The sequence below is a fragment of the Bos mutus genome, chromosome 2 (assembly GCF_027580195.1).
Source record: "Bos mutus isolate GX-2022 chromosome 2, NWIPB_WYAK_1.1, whole genome shotgun sequence".
NCBI classification, from domain to species: domain Eukaryota; kingdom Metazoa; phylum Chordata; class Mammalia; order Artiodactyla; family Bovidae; genus Bos; species Bos mutus.
The window spans coordinates 42,889,458-42,911,812 of NC_091618.1; the positions used below are offsets into that span (position 1 = coordinate 42,889,458).

General features: G+C 37.4%; 1 protein-coding gene across 1 annotated transcript in view; it reads right to left on the reverse strand.

Moving 5' to 3' along the window:
• Nucleotides 1-22,355, reverse strand: part of PARD3B (par-3 family cell polarity regulator beta) — a 1,148,960-nt gene that overhangs the window by 986,588 nt on the left and 140,017 nt on the right. The window contains exon 2 of the mRNA XM_070387813.1: nt 8,467-8,568. Within this exon, the coding sequence (XP_070243914.1) occupies nt 8,467-8,568 (102 nt within the window). The remainder of the gene's footprint in view (nt 1-8,466; nt 8,569-22,355) is intronic.

Consider the following 22,355-nt stretch of genomic DNA (forward strand, 5'->3'; position numbering starts at 1 on the left):
CTGTGTCTCTGAGTTGTGCTAGAAATACAGTGAAAATACATCATCAGGAAATACCTCCTGTGAGTTGGTTTCTGCGGAGCTGGGGACTCCACTAGAGGGCAACAGAGTGCGCTCAGAAAGCAATCTGGGCTTCAGGACTGAGTGTCTGGTTTAAGGTCACGAGTTGACTATGCAAGTCAGTCTCCAGTTCAAAACCACATTAGAACCCTGAATGCTTCTTGGTTTATCACACAATAAGTCTTGATAAAAGAATTCACATTTTAATAAGTCATATTGGCATTTTCATTCCCCAAATAATATTAATCTAAATGCTTTTTCATAAAAAAAATCTTCCTATAAAACTTAAACAGTGTAATGACTGTTGAACTAATTTTAAAAGGGTTTTTAAAAAATTAAAATGCACTATAAAACAGTTTGATATTTCAGTTTTTTAAATATTTAATGTTTAAATCAAAACACACAGGTAAATACTGCACTAACAACACTATCAAAATCTTACTATTATTGTTATCAGTTAAACTGGGAAGTTCATCTTTCAGTGTCATATCTTTTTGCCTTTTCATACTGTACATTGGGTTCAGAGAATGCACTGGTCATAGAAAACACCTTATTTCAACAACACAAGAATCTACACATGGACATCACCAGACAGTAAATACTGAAATAAGATCGATTATATTCAGTTCAGTCGCTCAGTCGTGTTCAACACTTTGTGACCCCATGAATCGCAGCACACCAGGCCTCCCTGAACATCACCAACTCCCGGAGTTTACCCAAACTCACGTCCATTGAGTCGGTGATGCCATCCAGCCAGCTCATCCTCTGTCGTACCCTTCTCCTCCTGCCCCCAATCTCTCCCAGCATGAGGGTCTTATCCAATGGGTCAACTCTTCACATGAGGTGGCCAAAGTATTGGAGTTTCAGCTTCAGCATCAGTCCTTCCAGTGAACACCCAGGACTGATCTCCTTTAGGATGGACTGGTTGGATCTCCTTGTAGTCCAAGGGACCCTCAAGAGTCTTCTCCAACACCACAGTTCAAAAGCATCAATTCTTCGGCGCTCAGCTTTCTTCACAGTCCAACTCTCCCATCCATGCATGACCACTGGAAAAACCATAACCTTGACTAGATGGACCTTTGTTGGCAAAGTAATGTCTCTGGTTTTTAATATGCTATCGAGGTTGGTCATAACTTTCCTTCCAAGGAGTAAGCATCTTTTAATTTCATGGCTGCAGTCACCATCTGCAGTGATTTTGGAGCCCAGAAAAATAAAGTCTGACACTGTTTCCACTGTTTCCCCATCTATTTCCCATGAAGTGATGGGACCGGATGCCATGATCTTCGTTTTCTGAATGTTGAGCTTTAAGCCAACTTTTTCACTCTCCACTTTCACTTTCATCAAGAGGCTTTTTAGTTCCTCTTCACTTTCTGCCATAAGGGTGGTATCATCTGCATAGCTAAGGTTACTGATATTTCTCCCAGCAATCTTGATTCCAGCTTGTGCTTCTTCCAGCCCAGTGTTTCTCATGATGTACTCTGCATACAAGTTAAATAAGCAGGGTGACAATATACAGTCTTGACATACTCCTTTTCCTATTTGGAACCAGTCTGCTCCATGTCCAGTTCTAACTGTTGCTTCCTGACCTGCATACGGTTTCTCAATAGGCAGGTCAGGTGGTCTTGGTATTCCCATCTCTTTCAGAATTTTCCACAGTTTATTGTGATCCATACATCCAAAGGCTTTGGCATAGTCAACAAAGCAGAAATAGATGTTTTTCTGGAACTCTCTTCCTTTCTCCATGATTCAGCAGATGTTGGCAATTTGATCTCTGGTTCCTCTGCCTTTTCTAAAACCAGCTTGTGATTATATTATTTGCAGCCAAAGATGGAGACGCTCTATACAGTCAGCAAAAACAAGACCGGGAACTGACTGTGGCTCAGATCATGAAGTCCTTATTGCCAAATTGAGACTGAAATTGAAGAAAGTAGGGAAAACCACTAGACCATTCAGTTATGACATAAATCAAATCCCTTATGATTATACAGTGGAAATGACAAGCAGATTCAAGGGATTAGGTCTCAGAGAGAGAGTGCCTGAAGAACTATGGACACAAGTTTGTTACATTGTACAGGAGGCAGTGATCAAGATCATCCCAGAGAAAAAGAAATGCAAAAAGGCAAAACATTTGTCTGAGGAGGCCTTACAAACAGCTGTGAAAAGAAGAGAAGTGAAAGGCAAAGGAGAAAAGGAAAGATATACCCATCTGAATGCAGAGTTCCCAAGAATAGCAAGGAGAGATAAGAAAGCCTTCCTCAGTGATCAATGCAAAGAAATAGAGGAAAACAATACAACGGGAAAGATTAGAGATCTCTCCAAGAAAATTAGAGATATCAAGGGAACATTTCATGCAAAGATAGGCTCAATAAAGGACAGAAATGGTATGGACCTAACAGAAGTTGAAGGTATTAAGAAGAGGTGGCAAGAACAGAAGAACTATACAAACAACATCTTTATGACCCAGATAACCACGATGGTTTGATCACTCACCTAGAGACAGACATCCTGGAATGCAAAGTCAAGTGGGCCTTAGGAAACATCACTATGAACAAAGCTAGTGGAGGTGATGGAATTCCCATTGAGCTATTTCAAATCCTAAAAGATGATGCTGTGAAAGCACTGCACTCAATATGCCAGCAAATCTGGAAAACTCAGCAGTGTTCACAGGACTGGAAAAGGTCACTTTCATTCCAATCCCAAAGAAAGGCAATGCCAAAGAATGTTCAAACTACCGCACAATTGCACTCATCTCACACACTAGTAAAGTAATGCCCCAAATTCTCCAAGCCAGGTTTCAACAGTATGTGAACTGTGAACTTCCAGATGTTTAATCTGGATTTTAAAAAGGCAGAGGAACCAGAGATCAAATTGCCAACATCTGTTGGATCATTGAAAAAGCAAGAGTGTTTTAGAAAAACATCTACATCTGCTTTATTGACTATGCCAAAGCCTTTGACTATGTGGATCACAACAAACTGTGGAAAATTCTGGAAGAGATGGGAATACCAGACCACCTGACCTCCTGAGAAATCTGTATGCAGGTCAAGAAGCAACAATTAGAACTGGACATGGAACAACAGACTGGTTCCAAATCAGGGAAGGAGTAAGTTCAGGCTGTATATTGTGACCCTGGTTATTTAACTTATATGCAGAGTACATCATGCGAAATGCTGGGCTAGATGAAGCACAAACTGGAATCAAGATTGCCAGAAGAAATATCAATAACCTCAGATATGCAGATGACAGCACCGTTAAGGCAGAAAGTAAAGAAGAACTAAAGAGCCTCTTGATGAAAGTGAAAGAGGAGAGTGAAAAAGTTAGCTTAAACATTCAGAAAACTAAGATCATGGCTCTGGTCCCATCACTTCACGGCAAATAGACAGGGAAACAGTGACACACTTTATTTTTTTCAACTCCAAAATCGCTGCAGATGGTGACTGCAGCCATGAAATTAAAAGATGTTTGCTCCTTGGAAGAAAAGCTATGACCAACCTAGACAGGCATATTAAAAAGCAAAGACATTACTTTGCTGACAAAAGTTCATCTAGTTAAAGCTATGGTTTTTCAAGCAGTCATGTATGGATGTGAGAGTTGGATTATAAAGAAAGCTGAACACCGAATAATTGATACTTTTGAACTGTGGTGTTTGAGAAGACTCTTGAGAGTCCCTTGGATGGCAGGGAGATCAAGCCAGTCAATCCTAAAGGAAATCAGTCCTGAAGATTCATTGGAAGAACTGATGCTGAAGCTGAAACTCCAATATTTTGGCCACTTGATGCGAAGAACTGACTCATTGGAAAAGACCCTGATGCTGGAAAAGATCAAAGGCAGGAGGAAAAGGGGACAACAGAGGATGAGATGGTTGGATCACTGACAAGATGGACATGAGTTTGAGCAAGCTTCGGAAATTGCTTATGGACAGCGAAGCTTGGCATGCTCCAGTCCATGGGGTCTCAAAGATTCAGAGTTGACTGAGCAACTGAACTGAACAGTTATCCTTTGAATGCTTAACTATATTCCATACTGGACTTAAAACTTTTTATAATCTATATAGTTTTCCTATACTGACCCTGCAAAACTTTTATATGCATTTTATAAAGGGACAAATCAAGACTAAGACATGAAAAAACATATCCAAGCATATACAACTAACAAGGGATAAAGTTGAACTGAAACTATAGTATCTGAGGACCAGATTTCATGGGTGATTGAGGGGGCTAACCCACGGCTGGTGGAGTCCAGGAGAACTACTCGCATCTCTCCAGAATGAATCCCTATGCTAGTCAAAGATAGAAACATTCTCCCTATATACCTTATCACATAGTATAATTATACTTTTGTATATGTAATAAAACCATGGCAGTATTCCAGTTTACATAATATAAGTTATACATTGCCATATTTTCCTTGTCCTACAGCATCTTAAAAGTCAAAGTCGTATGAAACTTGAGAACCATTATCACTTTAAAAGTTTAAAATAGAGTAAAAGACAGTGCACCAATGTCCTATTGCTGCCATAACAAATCACCTCAAACAGTGAATTCAAACAAGACAAATTCATCTTAGAGTTCTGGAGGTGAGAAGTCTGAAATGGGCTCATTGGTCTAAAATCAAGCTGTGAGCAGGGCTGTACTCCTTCTGGAGACGTGCCTTTTCTGGCTCCTGGAAGCTGTCTACACTCCATGGCTGTATTTTCAAATCACACATTGGCCAGCTGACACTTTCTCATACTATCTCTCTCTAACTCTGACTCTCCTGCCTTCCTCTTCTATATATAAGGATCCTTATGTTTACATATAGCCCACCCAAAAAACCCAAGACAATCTCTTCATTTTAAGGTCTCTCACTTAATTAAATCTGCTATGTAAGAGATACTCACGGGTTCTGGGCATTAGGACATAGACATCTCTGGGGCCCTGCCCACCTGTGATAGCACAGTACACAGTGTCCCGCATATGGTGTTCACTATATATGCGAACTGCACATAGTGGTTAGGCTGCAGATGTATTCCATAAATCCATTTAGAATCAAACTTGTAACTGGATTGAATTATCCAGGTCCTGGGAAAGGAGGTACAAGAGAAAGTAACAAAGGTAAAACTGGCAGACCTCTGTAGTAAATCAGATGCAGGCTGCAGGCACAGAGAGTTGGAGTTAACTGTACATGCACAGCATATTAGTTTTGAATTCATTCTGCTACTCTCCATAATTCCATTCCGTATCTTTTCTTAACAATGGCAGTAACTGTGTAAAAGCAAATTCATGCTTATTTATGATTGATGAATTTTCATAGTTAGAAATCATAGATACAAACACCAAACACACTGCCTTAGCATATTGCAGAAGAAAAAAATAGAGTGTGGAGATTTAAACTCTCAGTTCCAGAGGCTGAATCTGGCATTACTACCTGTGGGAGCTTTGGCAAGTGACTCAATTTCTGTGAATTGTTCTTAGAAATTAAAAATGGGGATAACACATAGCTTCCCTGGGTCAGAGAGTCCCTGGGTCAGGAAGATCCCCTGAAGAAGGGAATGGCTACCCACTCCAGTATTCTGGCCTAGAGAATTCCACAGAAAGAGGAGCCTGGTGAGCTACAGTTCATGGGGAAGCAAAGAGTTGGACACAAATGAACGGCTAACACTTTCACTTTTACACAAATACTAGTTATGATAAGACTCAAAATTCCAAAGCTGCTCCAATAATATTTTGACAAAATATAGGCTAGAAATAGTGCAACAGAGCAAAAACTTGGTTCTCCTGAAAGGGATTTTAATGGGAAATCAAGTTTAAAATAAAATAAAACCTCCCAAAGAGATATCATATATGCATTATGCACTGTGTTGGCCAAAGGAATAACAGAAGACCAAAGACAAACCACTTAGGGTACCAGAAATTTTGAAAGTCATGTCTTTAGAAAATCAATTAAAATCTATTAGCTTCCCAACTGATTTTTAAGTAGAATACCACTTAACCTCTAATTTCTACTTAAGTGTACTGGATGGCTCTTTCATACACTACATTAACAGCTTCAGTCTTTCCTGCTTTCCAATTCTAAATTTCTGTTTTTCCTATGTCACCCTTTCCAGTTAAGCCATCAATGGTTCCTAATGCCATTTCTCAACTGTGGTCAGAATCTTTCCTTGAGCTGAGAAGTGTGGGCTAGAGCACAGCAATTACATATATCCACCCATGTTTCTCTGGGCTTCCTTCTCTATATACTCTAAATGTAAGAGATGACTAGGTAATCAACTTGAAAAACAGTAGAACTGCAGTTTTATCCAAGCTCAGTACTGTCTCAAAGGATCTTGGGTGAGTTTGAAATGTCATTAAATATCCACAAATAACAGTTATAAATACTGCTTAATCTAAAATGACAGAAAGGAAAGGTTAAAAAGTCTGGCAGAGACTTCTTTCCACACTGGACAACTGGGTTGTAAGGAAATTTTAAGATTGCAGAGAGAATGTCAGAAAGAAAAACTAATAATGCTGTCTTTTTCACTTCTATAATTTTTAAAAAAAGAAAAGGGAATGCAATTATTTCTGGTAATATCAAAAGTGTAAATTTTCATCAACTCTGCAGAAAAATAACAATTAGGTTTCACATAGCAGTGTTAAAGTAGATTAAAGGAATGAGTAAACTTGTACCCAAATAGCACTGATTCTTTGCTGGGATTTTAACTGGTTATCTCACTTTTCTACCTTATTTAGTAATGGTGATGGAATCCTTTTAAAACAGATTATAAAGCGGTTTCTATGTCTAGCAAATGGATTATGGTTTAAAAGTGCAATGCCAAGATAGTTAAAAACAATTCTCGAAAAGGAAGGAGGTCCACAGGACAAATGATTTCCCTGCACGGCTCATGGGCTCACCCTGCCTGTAATGAGCTCCTGGATGAGGCTGGGGTGAGACATTTTCTTCTGGCTCTACTTAAACTTGCCACATTTCAGCTTTTCATTTTAATACAGAGGACATCAGTGAAATTTGAAATGGGAAGACCTTTTTCATTAATATACCACCCAAATATCTAGATTATTTGGAAAGAAGAAAGAAGATGTAGAGAAGAAACAAAGTAAAAAAGGAGAAAAACAGAAGTGAAAATCCTCTTGTGTATCAAGGTAAATACCACTTTATTATTTACCATGAGACCAAACAATAAGAAGTGTGCATCAAAATCACATACAGCAAGAGTCAGCTGTGGAGAAAAAAAGTCTTCTTTTTTGCCCAAATTCAAAAGTGTTCTTTGAGAATCAAGTCTGGATAAAATAGTATACCAGATATTATTAATACAAGAAACAAAAAGGAGTTAAAATCTCTCAGTCCATATCCTCTAGGAGCTTACAATTATTTAGGGAGATAAGTTTCATACTAAACTAATTAAAATGCAAAGCAAAAGAGGGTTGAAAGACAACAGAAAACAGGGAAAATAAATGCATATAATGTGTGCAAAGACTAATGTAAATTTCAACAGGACAAAAAATCTTATGGAAAAGGAAAATGCAAATGTAATATAAGTTCAATAAAGCAGTTATTTATATTCCAGTCCAGTTGATTAAAACACACAGACACCCCTACCCTTGGCATAAAAACAATTCAGAGAAACATGTTTACAGACTTCAATTAGCCTAGTACTAACAGCACTAAAGATGCATAGCAGAAGAAAATTCGAAGTAAGGATCTTAGGGAAAGCTACAGTTCAATTCTGGAGAACACATTAGCCATTAATCACAGTAGCCCAACACAGATATAGTAACAAAATAAATTTTCACAGCAGTAAACCAGCGTATCCCATTTGAATAGTTTATACCTTTTTCAGTTTAGCATCAGAAGAATCATCCCATTAAAATAAGATATTTGCAGTGGGATTATTTCCACATATGTGGCAAAACATGTTTAAACTTTTTGAAAGATTCAAGTCAGTGTTTTTCACTTTAGCAATAAAGACAAAGACTACCACTCAAGATAGTTGCTGCCAGCTACCTTAAGAACAATCTTCACCATAGTTCTTCATAAGACTTTGCTCCCCATTGTAGGCTCTCCTTTGAACCACACGCAAATCCCAAGCATTAAGCTGAATATTTAGCAAAGGCCACAAATAAACTTCAGAGCCCGCAATGACAATGAGAATCGCAACAGCTTCAGAGCCTGACACTAATTTACTGAGGCATATCAGGAACTCTTGGGAATGAAGTGTCTGCTAATTAGGCCACCATGAACAGACTCCCAAACCTTGACAAAGTTTTTCCAAACATCTGATGATGAACTTTGATTTATGGGCTGTCTAGGTAAAAATTGAACAGATGGTACCTTTTAACAATAATTGACACCTGAGTTTGTTAAGGATCTCAGTCTCTAGGAAAACATGTGGCTCTATAGAGGAAAACGACATAGAACACTTTTCGAGTCATCTACCTTATCTTTGTCTTCAACAACATCTGCCAAGACATCATCTGGATCTAGGATTCCTCCATCTGTGTATTCTAAGTGATGAATCTTCACCCAGTAGGCAGGATCCTGTGGGAGAACAACCAAGAACTTTCATAACTAAAGCCTTTTTTTATAATAAAAGGTAAAATACATTTTAATTTTAAAAATAAATTGACTCATTAAAAATACATTCTACTACTACTACTACTACTAAGTCGCTTCAGTCGTGTCCAACTCTGTGCGACCCCACAGACGGCAGCCCACCAGGCTCCCCCGTCCCTGGGATTCTCCAGGCAAGAACACTAGAGTGGGTTGCCATTTCCTTCTCTAATGCATGAAAGTGAAAACTGAAAGTGAAGTCAGTTAGTCGTGTCTGACCCTCAGCGACCCCATGGACTGCAGATTTCCAGGCTCCTCCGTCCATGGGATTTTCCAGGCAAGAACACTGGAGTGGGGTGCCACTGCCTTCTCCAAAAAAAAAAAAAAAAAAAAAATACACTCTAGCAATAATAAAACTTTTAAACACCTAACACAAATGTTATCTGTTTATCTGTATATTTGTGGCAAGATTACCCTGTTTAAGTCAGTAAATCAAAGTATATATGTTTTAACAGTTTTCCAGGAAGTTATAAATGGCAATGGAAAAATAAGTTGCCCTAGCCATTTATACAGCATATTCAAGGAATTTTGAATAACCTTTGATTTAGGTAATACCCAGGGTGTCCCTGGTGGCTCAGATGGTAAAGAATCGCCTGCAATGCAGGAGACCCAGGTTCGATTCCTAGGTTGGGAAGATCCTCTGGAAAAGGGAATGGCTACGCACTCCAATATTCTTGCCTGGGAAATCCCATGGACAGAGTAGCCTGGTGGGCTACAGTCCACGGGGTCACAAAGAGTCAGACACGACTGAGCAACTAATACTAGGTAACCCCAGGAATAATCAGGAAAAGAAAGATCTTCTCAAAAGTACTTTCTGAAACTGAGATCCTAAAGCTGTAGGAAAAAATCAAAAGTTAGACATCTGTGATGGTAATAGCTATCATCTCAGGTACACAATTGCAATGAGATGACCAAAATCCTTTTCAACTTTTCACATCTCTGTGCTGTGCACATACCCTCGACTCTGAAACTGGCAATGGCATCTGAAACAAGAGCTCCAGCACTGATTTCCAATCCCCGAAGCATGGGAGAAACCAGAACCGTGTTCACAGTCAAATGCAGGTAGGAGTGCTCGCTGAATTGGGGTGGTGATTTAGGGGATTTCCAAGTATTGTTTTTATAAAAAATTGCTTCAGACTGTAAGGCTTCAGGAATTATGTTCCCAATTGGATACGTAGCTAGACACTGCTCAGATTCAGCTCCGTTACTTCTATACCACCTTTTTCTGGAAATGATATAGTAGTTATCCATTATAACGATAAGAACAAGAACCAATGAATGAAGAAAAACATTAATAAATAGTTTTTACCAAAATACTCAAGGCATAATCAGTTTGGTTCTGTGATGCTTAGAAAGGCCCTCAGTGTGGGTAACTTTTGAGCTATGAGCGCCTAGTATCTGCTAAAGAAATGGATACCAGTTTGTAAGAAGACATAGGAATTCTTCTAAGCTAAAGCTCTAAGCCTTTACGACATGAATCTTTGTAAAGGGTAAGTCCTAACATAGCCCACAGAATTCAATTGCAGTTTCACAAAAACCAATAGAAGAGGTTGCTATATAGCCTTCTCTTTAGCTGACCCTGATAAAAGGCAAGGGCACACTATTAAATAATTTTTTAAAGCATCTATTTGGAGGGCTACTGACTCAATACATAGCTTTTCAGTAAGCCAACTTGATAAAATTATAGGCTTAAAAAATCTGAAGGAATCCTCCTTGGATAATCTTTCAAAACTTCAAAATTAAATTTTCTATAGAGTATCTAAAGAGGAACTCCAAATAGAATGATTTTTTTTTTTGCTTCTATTACTAGACTTATAGTGTGGAAACATGAATGATTTATTAGAAAACAGCCCAATTCTATTTTGCCAGATAGAGATCACAAAGATATAAGCAGTGACTACACAACCAGGTGGAAAGGCATCCTTAGCTCAGATTCTTTGATCAAAGAGCTTTGACAACTCAAGGCTAATTGTGCTATTAAAGCTAAGTACAATACACTAGATTCTAAATAGGGAAGATACTGTGGCAGACAAAATGCCATATGTAATGGCCACTGGACTATATGTAAAAGAGCAAAATAAAACTGCCCCATGATCTTTGGCAATTCTACCTTTTTGGTATGACTATGCTACAAGGGCTTCCCTGGTGGCTCAAATGGTAAAGAATCTGCCTGCAATGCGGAAGACTAGGGTTTGATCCCTGGGTTGGGAAGATCACATGGAGAAGGGAAAGGCTACGTATTCCAGTATTCTGGTCTGGAGAATTCCATGGACTGTATAGTCCATGCGGTTGCAGAGTCAGACATAATTGAGCAACTTTCACTTTCACCATGCTACAAGCAATGTATTTCTCCAAATCTACATAGAACTTTAGCTAAAATCTATACAATATTGCATTTTTCCTTATAAAAATATTCCTCTTACCAAAAAAAAAGTTTCATTTATTTCCATTACTTCCAGTGAGTTTGTTTTCGATATATTACAGCTCTGTAGATGAAACTTGCTGATTTTAAAAAACTAAAGAGTAATTTTATATTCAATTATTTAAATCAGACATCAAGTTGTCTGCATTTTTCTCATACTGTTTGTAAAAGTGGATTTTATCACCTAAGACTAAGGTAAACAACTCAACCCAACAACTGGTGGTAGAAGTTATTAAAGTATATCTCTCTTCCTGCCTACAGAGAAAGAAAACCAAAGACTTAGATTTAAACCAGGGAAACTCAGCAAATAGCAGGGAACAGGATCTGATCAATGGCAAAGGGACGAGCAGACAAGAGGCAGCAAGATGGGTTGTTGTCCAGGAGGATGCCTCCCTCTCACTCACTGGAGTATCTAAGACCTTCTGGAAAGTCAGGCACTGGAGTTGAAACGAAGACATTCATCTCTGGTTTTGATTCAAAAATACAGAACTTACGTTTTACAAACTTAAATCAAGTGAAACAGTAATTTGATACATTTTTAAATCATATATTCAAATTCAATCGGAAAAAAAAAATTTAAGCCAACTACACGGTGCCAGAACATAAAGACTCTTTGCAATTTTAACTCTGCTCTACATTGATAATGCCATTTTCTACACTCCCAAAGAAAGAGTAAACTAATGACAAACACACATCTAATGCTGAACAAAAGCCAATGAGCTATACGAAAACTGTCTCAGTTAATATTTTGCACATCAAGAGAGAGAAATCAACACAGTATGTACCAACTGTGATTTTGTCCCCATGGCATTTTGGCCATGGTGTTATAGATCATTGTAAGAATGTGTGTGCAATATTAGCAGCCAATATAGCCATCATAAGGCCATAAATTTAACCTGACTCCTTTATGCATGTAAACATTTCCACCGTTACATCACAGTCAACATTTTGCATTTCATTTGCTTGGTTTTATTACCATCATGAATAAAACTGATGCAACATGAAAAGATGTTCACATATATGTCTTGGTTCACCCAATTAATCACTTGGAAAAGTTTACTCTGTTTTTCATAATTGTGACATTTAATCTACCTTTATATTGCACAAATATTTATAATATGTATTACTTTTCAATTATTTTGAAAATACCCCTAGTACACATGCTATGCACTAACTCATATTACTTATACCCCTAGGATCATTAAAGTATTGACGAATAACATACATTATGTTTCCTTTACTTCTGATAGTATCTTATCCATTTTTAAAATAATACACAGTTAACTTATTTCCTACTGGAATCTTAAAACTAAAAATAATCTAAAAGGATGAAATGGAAAATGAAATGAAAGTGTATGCATTATACAGAGAAGACAATTTCTGTGTACTTTTAATGATTGAGGTAGAAACTTTCAAAAAAGCACTGATATTAACAGCAACAAATATTCTTCACTGTGGGCAGTGACATAAAATTTGACCCCATACCCTAGAAAATTTATAATATCCAATGTTTTGAAGAACAATAATTTTCCACCTACAGTACATACAGGAGTTGACAGACAAACCAGATACTATGATGCTGTGACTACCAAGCACTGGGATTATACTGATGATCAAGGGAGAGTTTCTAAGCAAAATGCCTCTGGTACAAGAAGAGGAAAAAAATAACCTGCATGGCCCCCAAGGCCCAGAGGCGAGGAGAAGAGTGCTGTGAAGAAAAAGCCCATGGATAGAGAAGGGCTGTGTTTATCAGTGAGCTGTGATTACCATGCTCAATAACATAACTAGGTTCTTTGTGGCTTCATATTTTCAAAAGAAAAATCTTAGCCCCTGGAACACAAGGAATGGAATACTACTTTAACTGAAGTTAATGGAAAATTAGAATTTTCCTTGTAGAATTTAACTTCATGAATCTGGTAGAATGTATCCATAAAATGAGATTTCACCATTTTTATCATTATCTTCATCATCACAGCAGATCATTTGTTTTAGTGCCAATAATAGGCCAGGTCCGACAGACACCACATGTTTTATATGGTTAAATTGCTTATCTCGCAACATAGTTAACAAAATAGTCATCATAGCTAACAATCCATTTTACAGATGAGGAAAGCAAGGCACCAGTAGGTGAACTTACTTACTGAAGGTCAAAGGCTAATGAGATAGCAGAGACAATGTGCATTTTTTAAACACAGAAAATAGTTTAGAGTAAAGAACTTAACAAAAAGCACAATTACCTTAGAAGGGAATCAGACCCATTTCTATGTACTAGGTAAATGGATCCAAGCAAGCTGGAGAATCCCATCAGTGAACCAGGAGGCTCCCTGGCCTCTGCACAGGGAACCACGTGAAGGTCAAAGAATAGAGGACACAGTGGGCAATAACGGAAGGCCCCAAAGTCTTTGTGTGTCCATTGTTTCACAAGTGAGAAGCTTCAGGGCATAACTGCTCATGATCATGACATTAAAGGTTTGGGAAGCAATGGAATAAAGAGCAGAAAGGGAACTTGAGGTATCACAAGTTGGATAGAAAGTTAGGAAGTTTTATGTGCATTCACATTTTAACTAACTACTTCTTTCATAATCCTCTGGGGTTACTCTCCATTCTACCCCAGACCAAAAGAGAATCAGATGCCCCAGAATCAGATGTACCCAGGAAACAGAGAGCAGTCAGAGCAGGGCTGAAGACTATTTAGGACAGGCAGATAGCAGGAGTCTCCGAATAACCAATCAAAGACAGTGTTGTTGCCGTTGCTGCGTCGCTTCAGTCGTGTCTGACTCTTAGCAACCCCACGGACTGCAGCCTACTAGGCTCTTCCATCCATGGGATTTTCCAGGCAAGAGTACTGGAGTGGGTTGCCATTGCCTTCTCCGAAAGACAGTGTAGGGAAGAATTATTCCCAGAAATGATACCGGAGCAAAAGCTAGCAGAGCAGCACTGATACCTGAAAGGAAGAATTAAGACAGAAAGGGGGCTTTCCCGATAGCTCAATTGGTAAAGAATCCACATGTGATGCGGGAAACCTGGGTTCAATCCCTGGGTTAGGAAGATCCCCTGGAGAAGGGAAAGGCTACCCACTTCAGTACTCTGGCCTAGAGAATTCCATAGACTGTATAGTTCATGCGATCGCAGAGTCAGACACAATTGAACGACTTTCACTTTCACTTTTTCAAGACAGAAAGGGTAACACTGACTACAAAGCTTATAAGCTGGCCCTGAACTCAGAACAGTGTTCCACGTTACTGAGATAAATCAAGCACAAACATGAGAAAAAATCAATTAGGAAAAGAATGTGAGCTGATGCCACTTTGGTCAAGTACGTTTCCAAAGAAACCAGGAGAACTAGAATGGAACCAAGGGTTTTTAGACTGGGTTGCAAGTAATAATACCTGGTGAATTTAACAACAAAATTACAATTAACATATAATTTATATACAAAGTGAAGATGAATCAACTGATATGTAAATTCACGGCCAGTTTTAAAAATCTATGACCCTACCAACAGAAACTTGATATAGCCATACTAACATCAGATAAACGAGACTAAGTCACATTACTAAAGGTAAAAGGGGATGTTTCATAATAATTTAAGGATCAATTGGAAGGAAACTGCTAAATTTATATGTACCCAATACAATTTCAACATATACATTGCCAAAATAGATAATAAACACACACATACATGCACACAAAATCACAATCAGTGGGAGACTTTTAATAGGAAACAAAAAGATCAGTAAAATATAAATCTGAACACTATTAACAAAGTGACCTTATTTATATCACATATATACAAAACACTGTACCCCCAAAAGACTAGAAAACACATTCTTTACAAGTACACATGGAATAACAAATTTCAGAAGTCTGGAATTATTCAGAATTTGCACTCTAATCACAGTGGAATCAATGACAAAAGGAGACCTAGAAAAGACCTGGCTATTTGGAAATTAAGAAATAAAGTTCTGAATAAAACAGGTTAAAAAATAAACGGAATTGGAAAACAGTTTAACTTAAAAATTATTAAAATAACATAAAAATATAGGGTGCAGCTAAAGCAGTGCCCAATGGAACAATTATGGCCTTTACTGCAAATATTAGCAAAAGCTAAAGCTAAAAGAAAAGCTAAAGCTATGACAAACCTAGACAGCCTATTAAAAAGCAGAGACATCACTTTCCTGACAAAGGTCCTTACAGTCAAAGCTATCATTTTTCCAGTATTCATACATGGATATGAGAATTGGACCCATAAAGACAGCTGAGCACCAAAGAATTGATGCTTTTTAATCGTGGTGCTGGAGAAGACTCTTGAGAGTTCTTTGGACTGCAAGGAGATAAAATTAGTCAATTCTAAAGGAAATCAACCCTGAGTATTTATTGGAAGGACTGATGCTGAAGCTGAGACTCCAACACTTCGGCCATCTGATGCAAAGAGCTGACTCACTAGAAAAGACTCTGATAATGGGGAAGATTGAAGGCAAAAGAAGAAGGGGAATGGCAGAGAATGAGATGGTTAGATAGTATCAATGAATATGAATTTCTGAAAACTCCAGGAGACAGTGGAGGATAGAGTAGCCGGGCATGCTGCAGTCCATAGTGTCAGAAAGAGTCAGGCACAACTTAGTGACTGAACAACAACAAAAAGCCAAGAAGGAAGGAAAGAACAGCAAAGACAGAAGAAGGAAATAAAGAGAAAAATAATCAATGAGTTAACAAATACAAATCAAAGTTGGTTATATAAAAAGCTTGATAAAATTACTGATAAGTAAAAAGGAGAAAACATGAATTTCCATATTAAGGAAAGAGAAAAACAATACCATCTTAGATTTCATAGATAAAGAAGATATTGTAAAAACTTGTAGACTTCCAAAACTGACAATTTATAAAATTGAACAAATTTTTACAACAAACTTGTTTAAAGTAAACAAATTCTTTGAAAAGTACAACTTGCCAATACAGACAATAAAAAAATATATACATGGACAACAGTAAGGAGGTTCCTTCAAAAACTAAAAACAGAGTTACCATATGATCCAGCAATCCCTCTACTGAGTATATATTCAAAAAAGACAAAATCTCTAATTCAAAAAGACCATGTACCCCAATATTCATAGCAGCAATATTTACAATAGACAAGACATGGAAGCAACCTAAATATCCATTGACAGATGAATGGATAAAAAAAAAGGACATGGTATACATCTACAATGGAATACTACTCAGCCATAAAAAATGAAAAATGGCCACATGCAGCAATAATGGATGGACCTAGAGATTATCATACCGAGTGAAGTAAGTCAGAGAGAGAAAGACAACATATAACAGACATCACTTACATGTGGAATCTAACAGATAACACAAATGAACTTATATACAAAGCAGAAATAGACTCAGACAGGGAAAACTTACGATTACCAAAGGGGAAAGGGTAAGGGGATGGTTAAATTAGGATTATGGGATAAACAGATATACACCATTTATATATAAAACAGATAAATAAGAATTTACTGTACAGCACAGGGAACTATATTCAATATCTTGTAATAACCTATGGATGTGTGTTCAGTTGCTTCACTCATGTCTGACACTTTGCGACCTCATTAACTGTAGCCTGCCAGGCTCCTCTCATGGGATTCTGCAGGCAAGAATACTGGAGTGGGTTGCCATGCCCTCGTCCAGGGGATCTTCATGATCCAGGGATCCAACCCGTGTCTCTTAAGTCTCCTGCATTGGCAGGCAGGTTCTTTACTGCTAGTGACACCTGGGAAGCCCTGTAATAACCTATAATGGGAAAGAATCTGAAAAGTTTGTGTATAACTGAATCACTTTGCTGCACATGTTAAATTAACACAATATTGTAAATCAACTATACTTCAAGAAAAAATAGAAACTGTATATTAAAAACCAATTTTAAAATTTACTATTTTAAAGCTTTCTTATAGAGAAAATGCCAGGCTCAGATTACTTCATAGAAAATGTCCCTAAGGTTTAAAGAAGAAATAGTGTCAATCTTATAAAACACTTCTGAAAACTAGAAAAGAAACTTTTCCAATCTCATTTTATATGGACAGCATAACATTGATACCAACACTTTAGAAGGATATTACAAGAAAATTATAAAATTTTGCATATGGATACATATCTGTAACTTAAATGAATAAAGCATTAGTAAATCAAATTCAGTGATGTATATAAAGGATGACACACAATCACCAAGTGGGATTTATTCCAGTAATGCAAAAGTGGTTTAAAATTTAAAAATCAACCAAGGCTATTCACCAAATGAATAAGGAAGAATAAGGATAAAAATTATATAATCACTACAAATGGATGCAACACAAGCAACTGAGACTGTTCACCACCAGTTCACAATAACTTTTTAGTGAACAAAGTAAACCTGTAACTAAACAAAGCAAGAAAAAACAAAATTTTTTAAAATGGTAACAATTATAATGGCATCATAAAATCATATACTTAGAAACAAGTCTAGCAAAAATGTAGAAATCTTCTATGTTAAAACCCACAAAATATTGGGGAAATTTAAAGAGGTATTTTATGAATGGAAAGATTCAAAAATGTAAAGATTTTGATCTTGCTCAAATTAACAAGGTTAGGGTTAGGATTGTGAGGATCTGGGACAATCAGGATTCTCAGATACTGACGATGTGAGTATAAATTTATACAACTGTTTTGGAAAATACTGGCAGTATCTGAACATAAACGTGGCAAAGAATTGAATATAAACATTCATATAGTTTAGTTATTCTACTCTCAGGTATATACATCCAGAAGAAATGAATATTGATATGCAGAATTACCAAAAAACATGTATTAGAACATTCATAGCAGGATTATCCCTAATACCTAAAAATCTGGAAATAACCCAAAAATCTATCACCAGTAGAATGGACAAATAGCACGTCCATGCAATGGAATACTAAATGTCAACAAGACTAAACTCAAATTTTATAAAACTATATAAGTGGATCTTACAGCACCACATTGAAACAAAAGAGACTAATACCAAAAAAAGTACATACTGTATAATTCCAGGTATAATAAGCTCAAAAACAGGCAGTATTAATTGACACTGAAGTCAGGAGATTGGTTACCTCTGGAGAGGGGAAGGGCAGTGAGTGAAAGATATACAAAGGGGCTTTTGGGGCAATATTCTATTTCCTGATGTGTATGAGAGTCCCTTGGACTACAAGGAGATCCAACCAGTCCATTCTGAAGGAGATCAGCCCTGGGATTTCTTTGGAAGGAACGATGCTAAAGCTGAAACTCCAGTACTTTGGCCACCTTATGTGAAGAGTTGACTCATTGGAAAAGACTCTGATGCTGGGAGGGATTGGGGGCAGGAGGAGAAGGGGACGACAGAGGATGAGATGGCTGGATGGCATCACTGACTCGATGGACGTGAGTCTGAGTGAACTCCGGGAGTTAGTGATGGACAGGGAGGCCTGGCGTGCTGTGATTCATGGGGTCGCAAAGAATCGGACATGACTGAGCGACTGATCTGATCTGATGCTGGCTGTAATTATTTGTACACGTTTCTGTGTGATATACTTTTAAAACTTCATATAAAAATGGAAGGAACTTTTTGCTTCAAAAACTGATTTTTTTCAAACTGAAATACCTACTGGTTTCCTTCGCACAAGACATCTCTACAGATAAACAAATGCAGATCACTAAAAAGCTGTTTAGAACAAGTTTCCTTAGAAATTTAAGAACAAATCCTCAGGCACATAAAAGAAATGCAGGATTCCCAAAAGATGGGGAAGCCAGGTTATCCCACCAACAGAACAGGCAACTCAATGACCACCAGTTACTCAAAATCTCTAAGACCTACAGAGGGGGTGAAGTGGACCATGGGCTTCAGTGTGCCAACAGTGTGACAAGTCTTTGAAAAACTGTTACCTCCATCTCAGGCTGTGATAATACAGGTTCTGTATCCAGAACAGAGCAGGTAATAAACTCATCCTATCCTAAAGTGGTTCCCCCATATTTAGAGAAATTTTTCAAAATTTCTTGAGATAATTGTTAGCAAACTGGAGAGCACCTACATAGGTCATGAAGGTAAGACAAGACTATCATAACACATAATTTAGGTTTGTTTAAACAAAGGGAAAATTTCACTGTCTCAAACGATCTGATCTGATCTGAGCTCTCAAAGATATTCAATACGGAAAAAAGTCTCTTATGGTTAAAATTATCCTTGAAAATCTTTCAGGGAGATAACATGTTGGAGACAACCCTATCTCCTTTCAATAAGACAAACACTACTACTTTTTTTTTTTTTATCCAGGGCTAAAGCATATTATTGTCTTTTCAGTTAAGCACCAAAGTATTTGGATTATGTTGGAGACCATGTTCTGTAAGAATGCTTATCTTGAGTATTTAGAGTCACACTCAGACCAGAGATAGACTCACTACCGTAAGCACATGGGAAATAAGACAGAGATAGTAGCTCTTTCATCTCATGCCTCCTCTGGGATATGTGCTCATTGCTCATACAAGTAATGCTCATGCATTACTCAATTTCTTATCCCCCTCTTCTTCTTTGGTTGAGCTTTTACAAAGTGAATTTATGAAATCTAAACGACCTTATGAGACTCTCAAATTAAAAGGCTGTTACATACAAGAAAGGTTTGACTTGTTCTGTACTGCTCCAAAGTTACACAAACAACGGAAACGTGGATTAAAGCTCAGCATAAGACCTTCTACAAAGAGCTATCTAAGAGCAGAGTGCTAGAGTAAAGAGCCAGAGGTTATGGCGGTTACTTGCAGAATGCTTTACATCTTTTTCGTTCATTCACAAACATAAAGATGCACACACAATTGATAGTATCCATCAAAGACAACCTTTGGAGTGATTGTAAAAGATGTCAGCATCACAGCAGCAAGAAATTCTGGATTTAATTGCCTGTAGCAAATAAAGCTCGAGTTGTATGAATATGCATTCCCAAATTCTTATTAAAATTTCGAGTAGAGTATGATGAAACAGTAAGTTCTCCATTCCCATAGAGAGTCAAGCAAAGGTTAGATAGCCATATCTTAAGGAAGCTACAGGATAAGAAAGAGAAATTGTGTGATCCTGAAAACCTATCTCTTAAACCTACAGCCTCTAGAAACTCAAAAGCTGTTAAGGCTCTGAAATATACATCTAGAGAAACTCCTTGAAAGAAGAAATTTCTGCTGTATCATAAGAATGCTTTCAGCAGTTCGGTATAATTTCATGGTGACTGTGCAATCTCCAAGCAGAAAGTCCATGAGCCAAACACCTTGAATATTCCAATGCATCAGTTATTCTAGTGTCTTGCTGTGCAACTAAAATTTCACTAATTTATAAACAAATTTAAGGAAACGGGCTCCCATCGCCAAAGTAAAAGAATTGTTTTGGTAGACGGAAAAAAAAAAAAAAAACGGAGAATTGTGTATTACAGTCTGATGCAGCACTTGCAGATATGGAAGGGCCAACTGTATCACACCAATACAAGGAACTTGATCATCAATGGATTTGATACACAAAGATCAAGGTGCAAGGAAGGTACTTGTTGGCTTGTGATATCCAGTCCTTAAGAAATCAGTCTCAATACAAGAGCACCACAATTCCAACAGAAATTTTCAATTTTATTTTATAATTCAAGTATTGATAATATTACGCATTCTTCTTTGCAAGCAGAAAAAAAATATTTAAACATGAAGGCATAAACTTCATTTGCTAGTTCATGAATCAATAAAATATAAAATGACACTTCATGTCATTTTTCATTCAGTTTTTGGAAATAACCATAATCTCATCAGTTTTCTTTATATAAAGGACTTTAAAGGCTCATTTTTCATCTTGAGATTAACCTAAACTCATGAGGAAAAAAGCTCCAGATATCTAGATTTTTTTTTTAATAAAAGACAGGTTTTAATTATTCTCAAATCTTCTGCCTACATCATTACAGCACACTCTCTTTAAAAGAATATGGAAATTTCCTTTTCCTATGAATTTGTGCATGGGTGCTAAGTCGCTTCAGTCATGTCTGACTCTGAGATCCCTCGGTCGGTAGCTCTCTAGGCTCCTCTGTCCATGGGATTCTCCAGGCAAGAATACTGGAGTGGGTTGCCATGCCCTCCTCCTGGGGATCTTCCCGACCCAGGGATCAAACTCACATCTGTTACATCTCCTGTAATTCATGCTGTAATTAATGCTGTAATTCATGGGATTGCAAAGAGTTGGACACGACTGACCGACTGAACTGAACTGAATCATAAAACAAAAAGTTTTATCATGAAAATCAAATTTTAAGTCTGAAATTAACAAAAACTACACCTTTAATTGAAATATCTATTTTGAAAGATTGCCAGTATGAAAGACTTTTAAACATTAAACCATTATAATTCAATAACACTGAAATACAATGTTTCAAAATAACTTTAAAAGGCTATTTTTTTTCAAATCCTGTTTTCCATTAATTGTTTTCAAATGAAGATTTATAGTCCAAAGACCCTGTATGCCAAGGTTTTAGAAGCTTGTGTGGTCCACAGGAATGCAAAGCCACAGCCAAAGAATGGAAGTGGCCAGTTCTCCAAAGAGAAGGACAAGCCATAATTTTTTTTACAGAATGTATTCACTGTTGTTTAGTTGCTATTATAAAACCCTAAAAAGTATTCTTCTACAAAATGAATTTTAATAAGAATTTGAGAACGCAAATTCATACAACTCAAGCTTTACTTAACACAACAAATTAAATCCAAACTTTCTTTGCTCCTATGATGCTGGCATCTTTTACAATAACTCCAAAGAATAACACTGACAGATACTGCCAATTGTGTGGGCATCTTGATATATATGAATGAATGACAGGTTTAAAGAATTCTACAGGTAACCTCCATATCCTCTAGCCCTTTAACACAAAGTTTTATGCCCCATCATTGAAGAAATTAAGACATAGAGAAAAAGAATTTTAATTTAGAGGAGGTACTTGTGGCTGCTGCTGCTGCTGCTAAGTCGCTTCAGTCATGTCCGAAACTGTGCGACCCCATAGACGGTAGCCCACCAGGCTCTGCCGTCCCTGGGATTCTCCAGGCAAGAACACTGGAGTGGGTTGCCATTTCCTTCTCAATGCATGAAAGTGAAAAGTGAAAGTGAAGTCACTCAGTCATATCCGACTCCTAGCGACCCCATGGACTGCAGCCTACCAGGCTCCTCCATCCATGGGATTTTCCAGGCAAGAGTACTGGAGTGGGGTGCCATTGCCTTCTCCGGTACTTGAGGCAGTGTTTTTAAAAATAAGTTAAC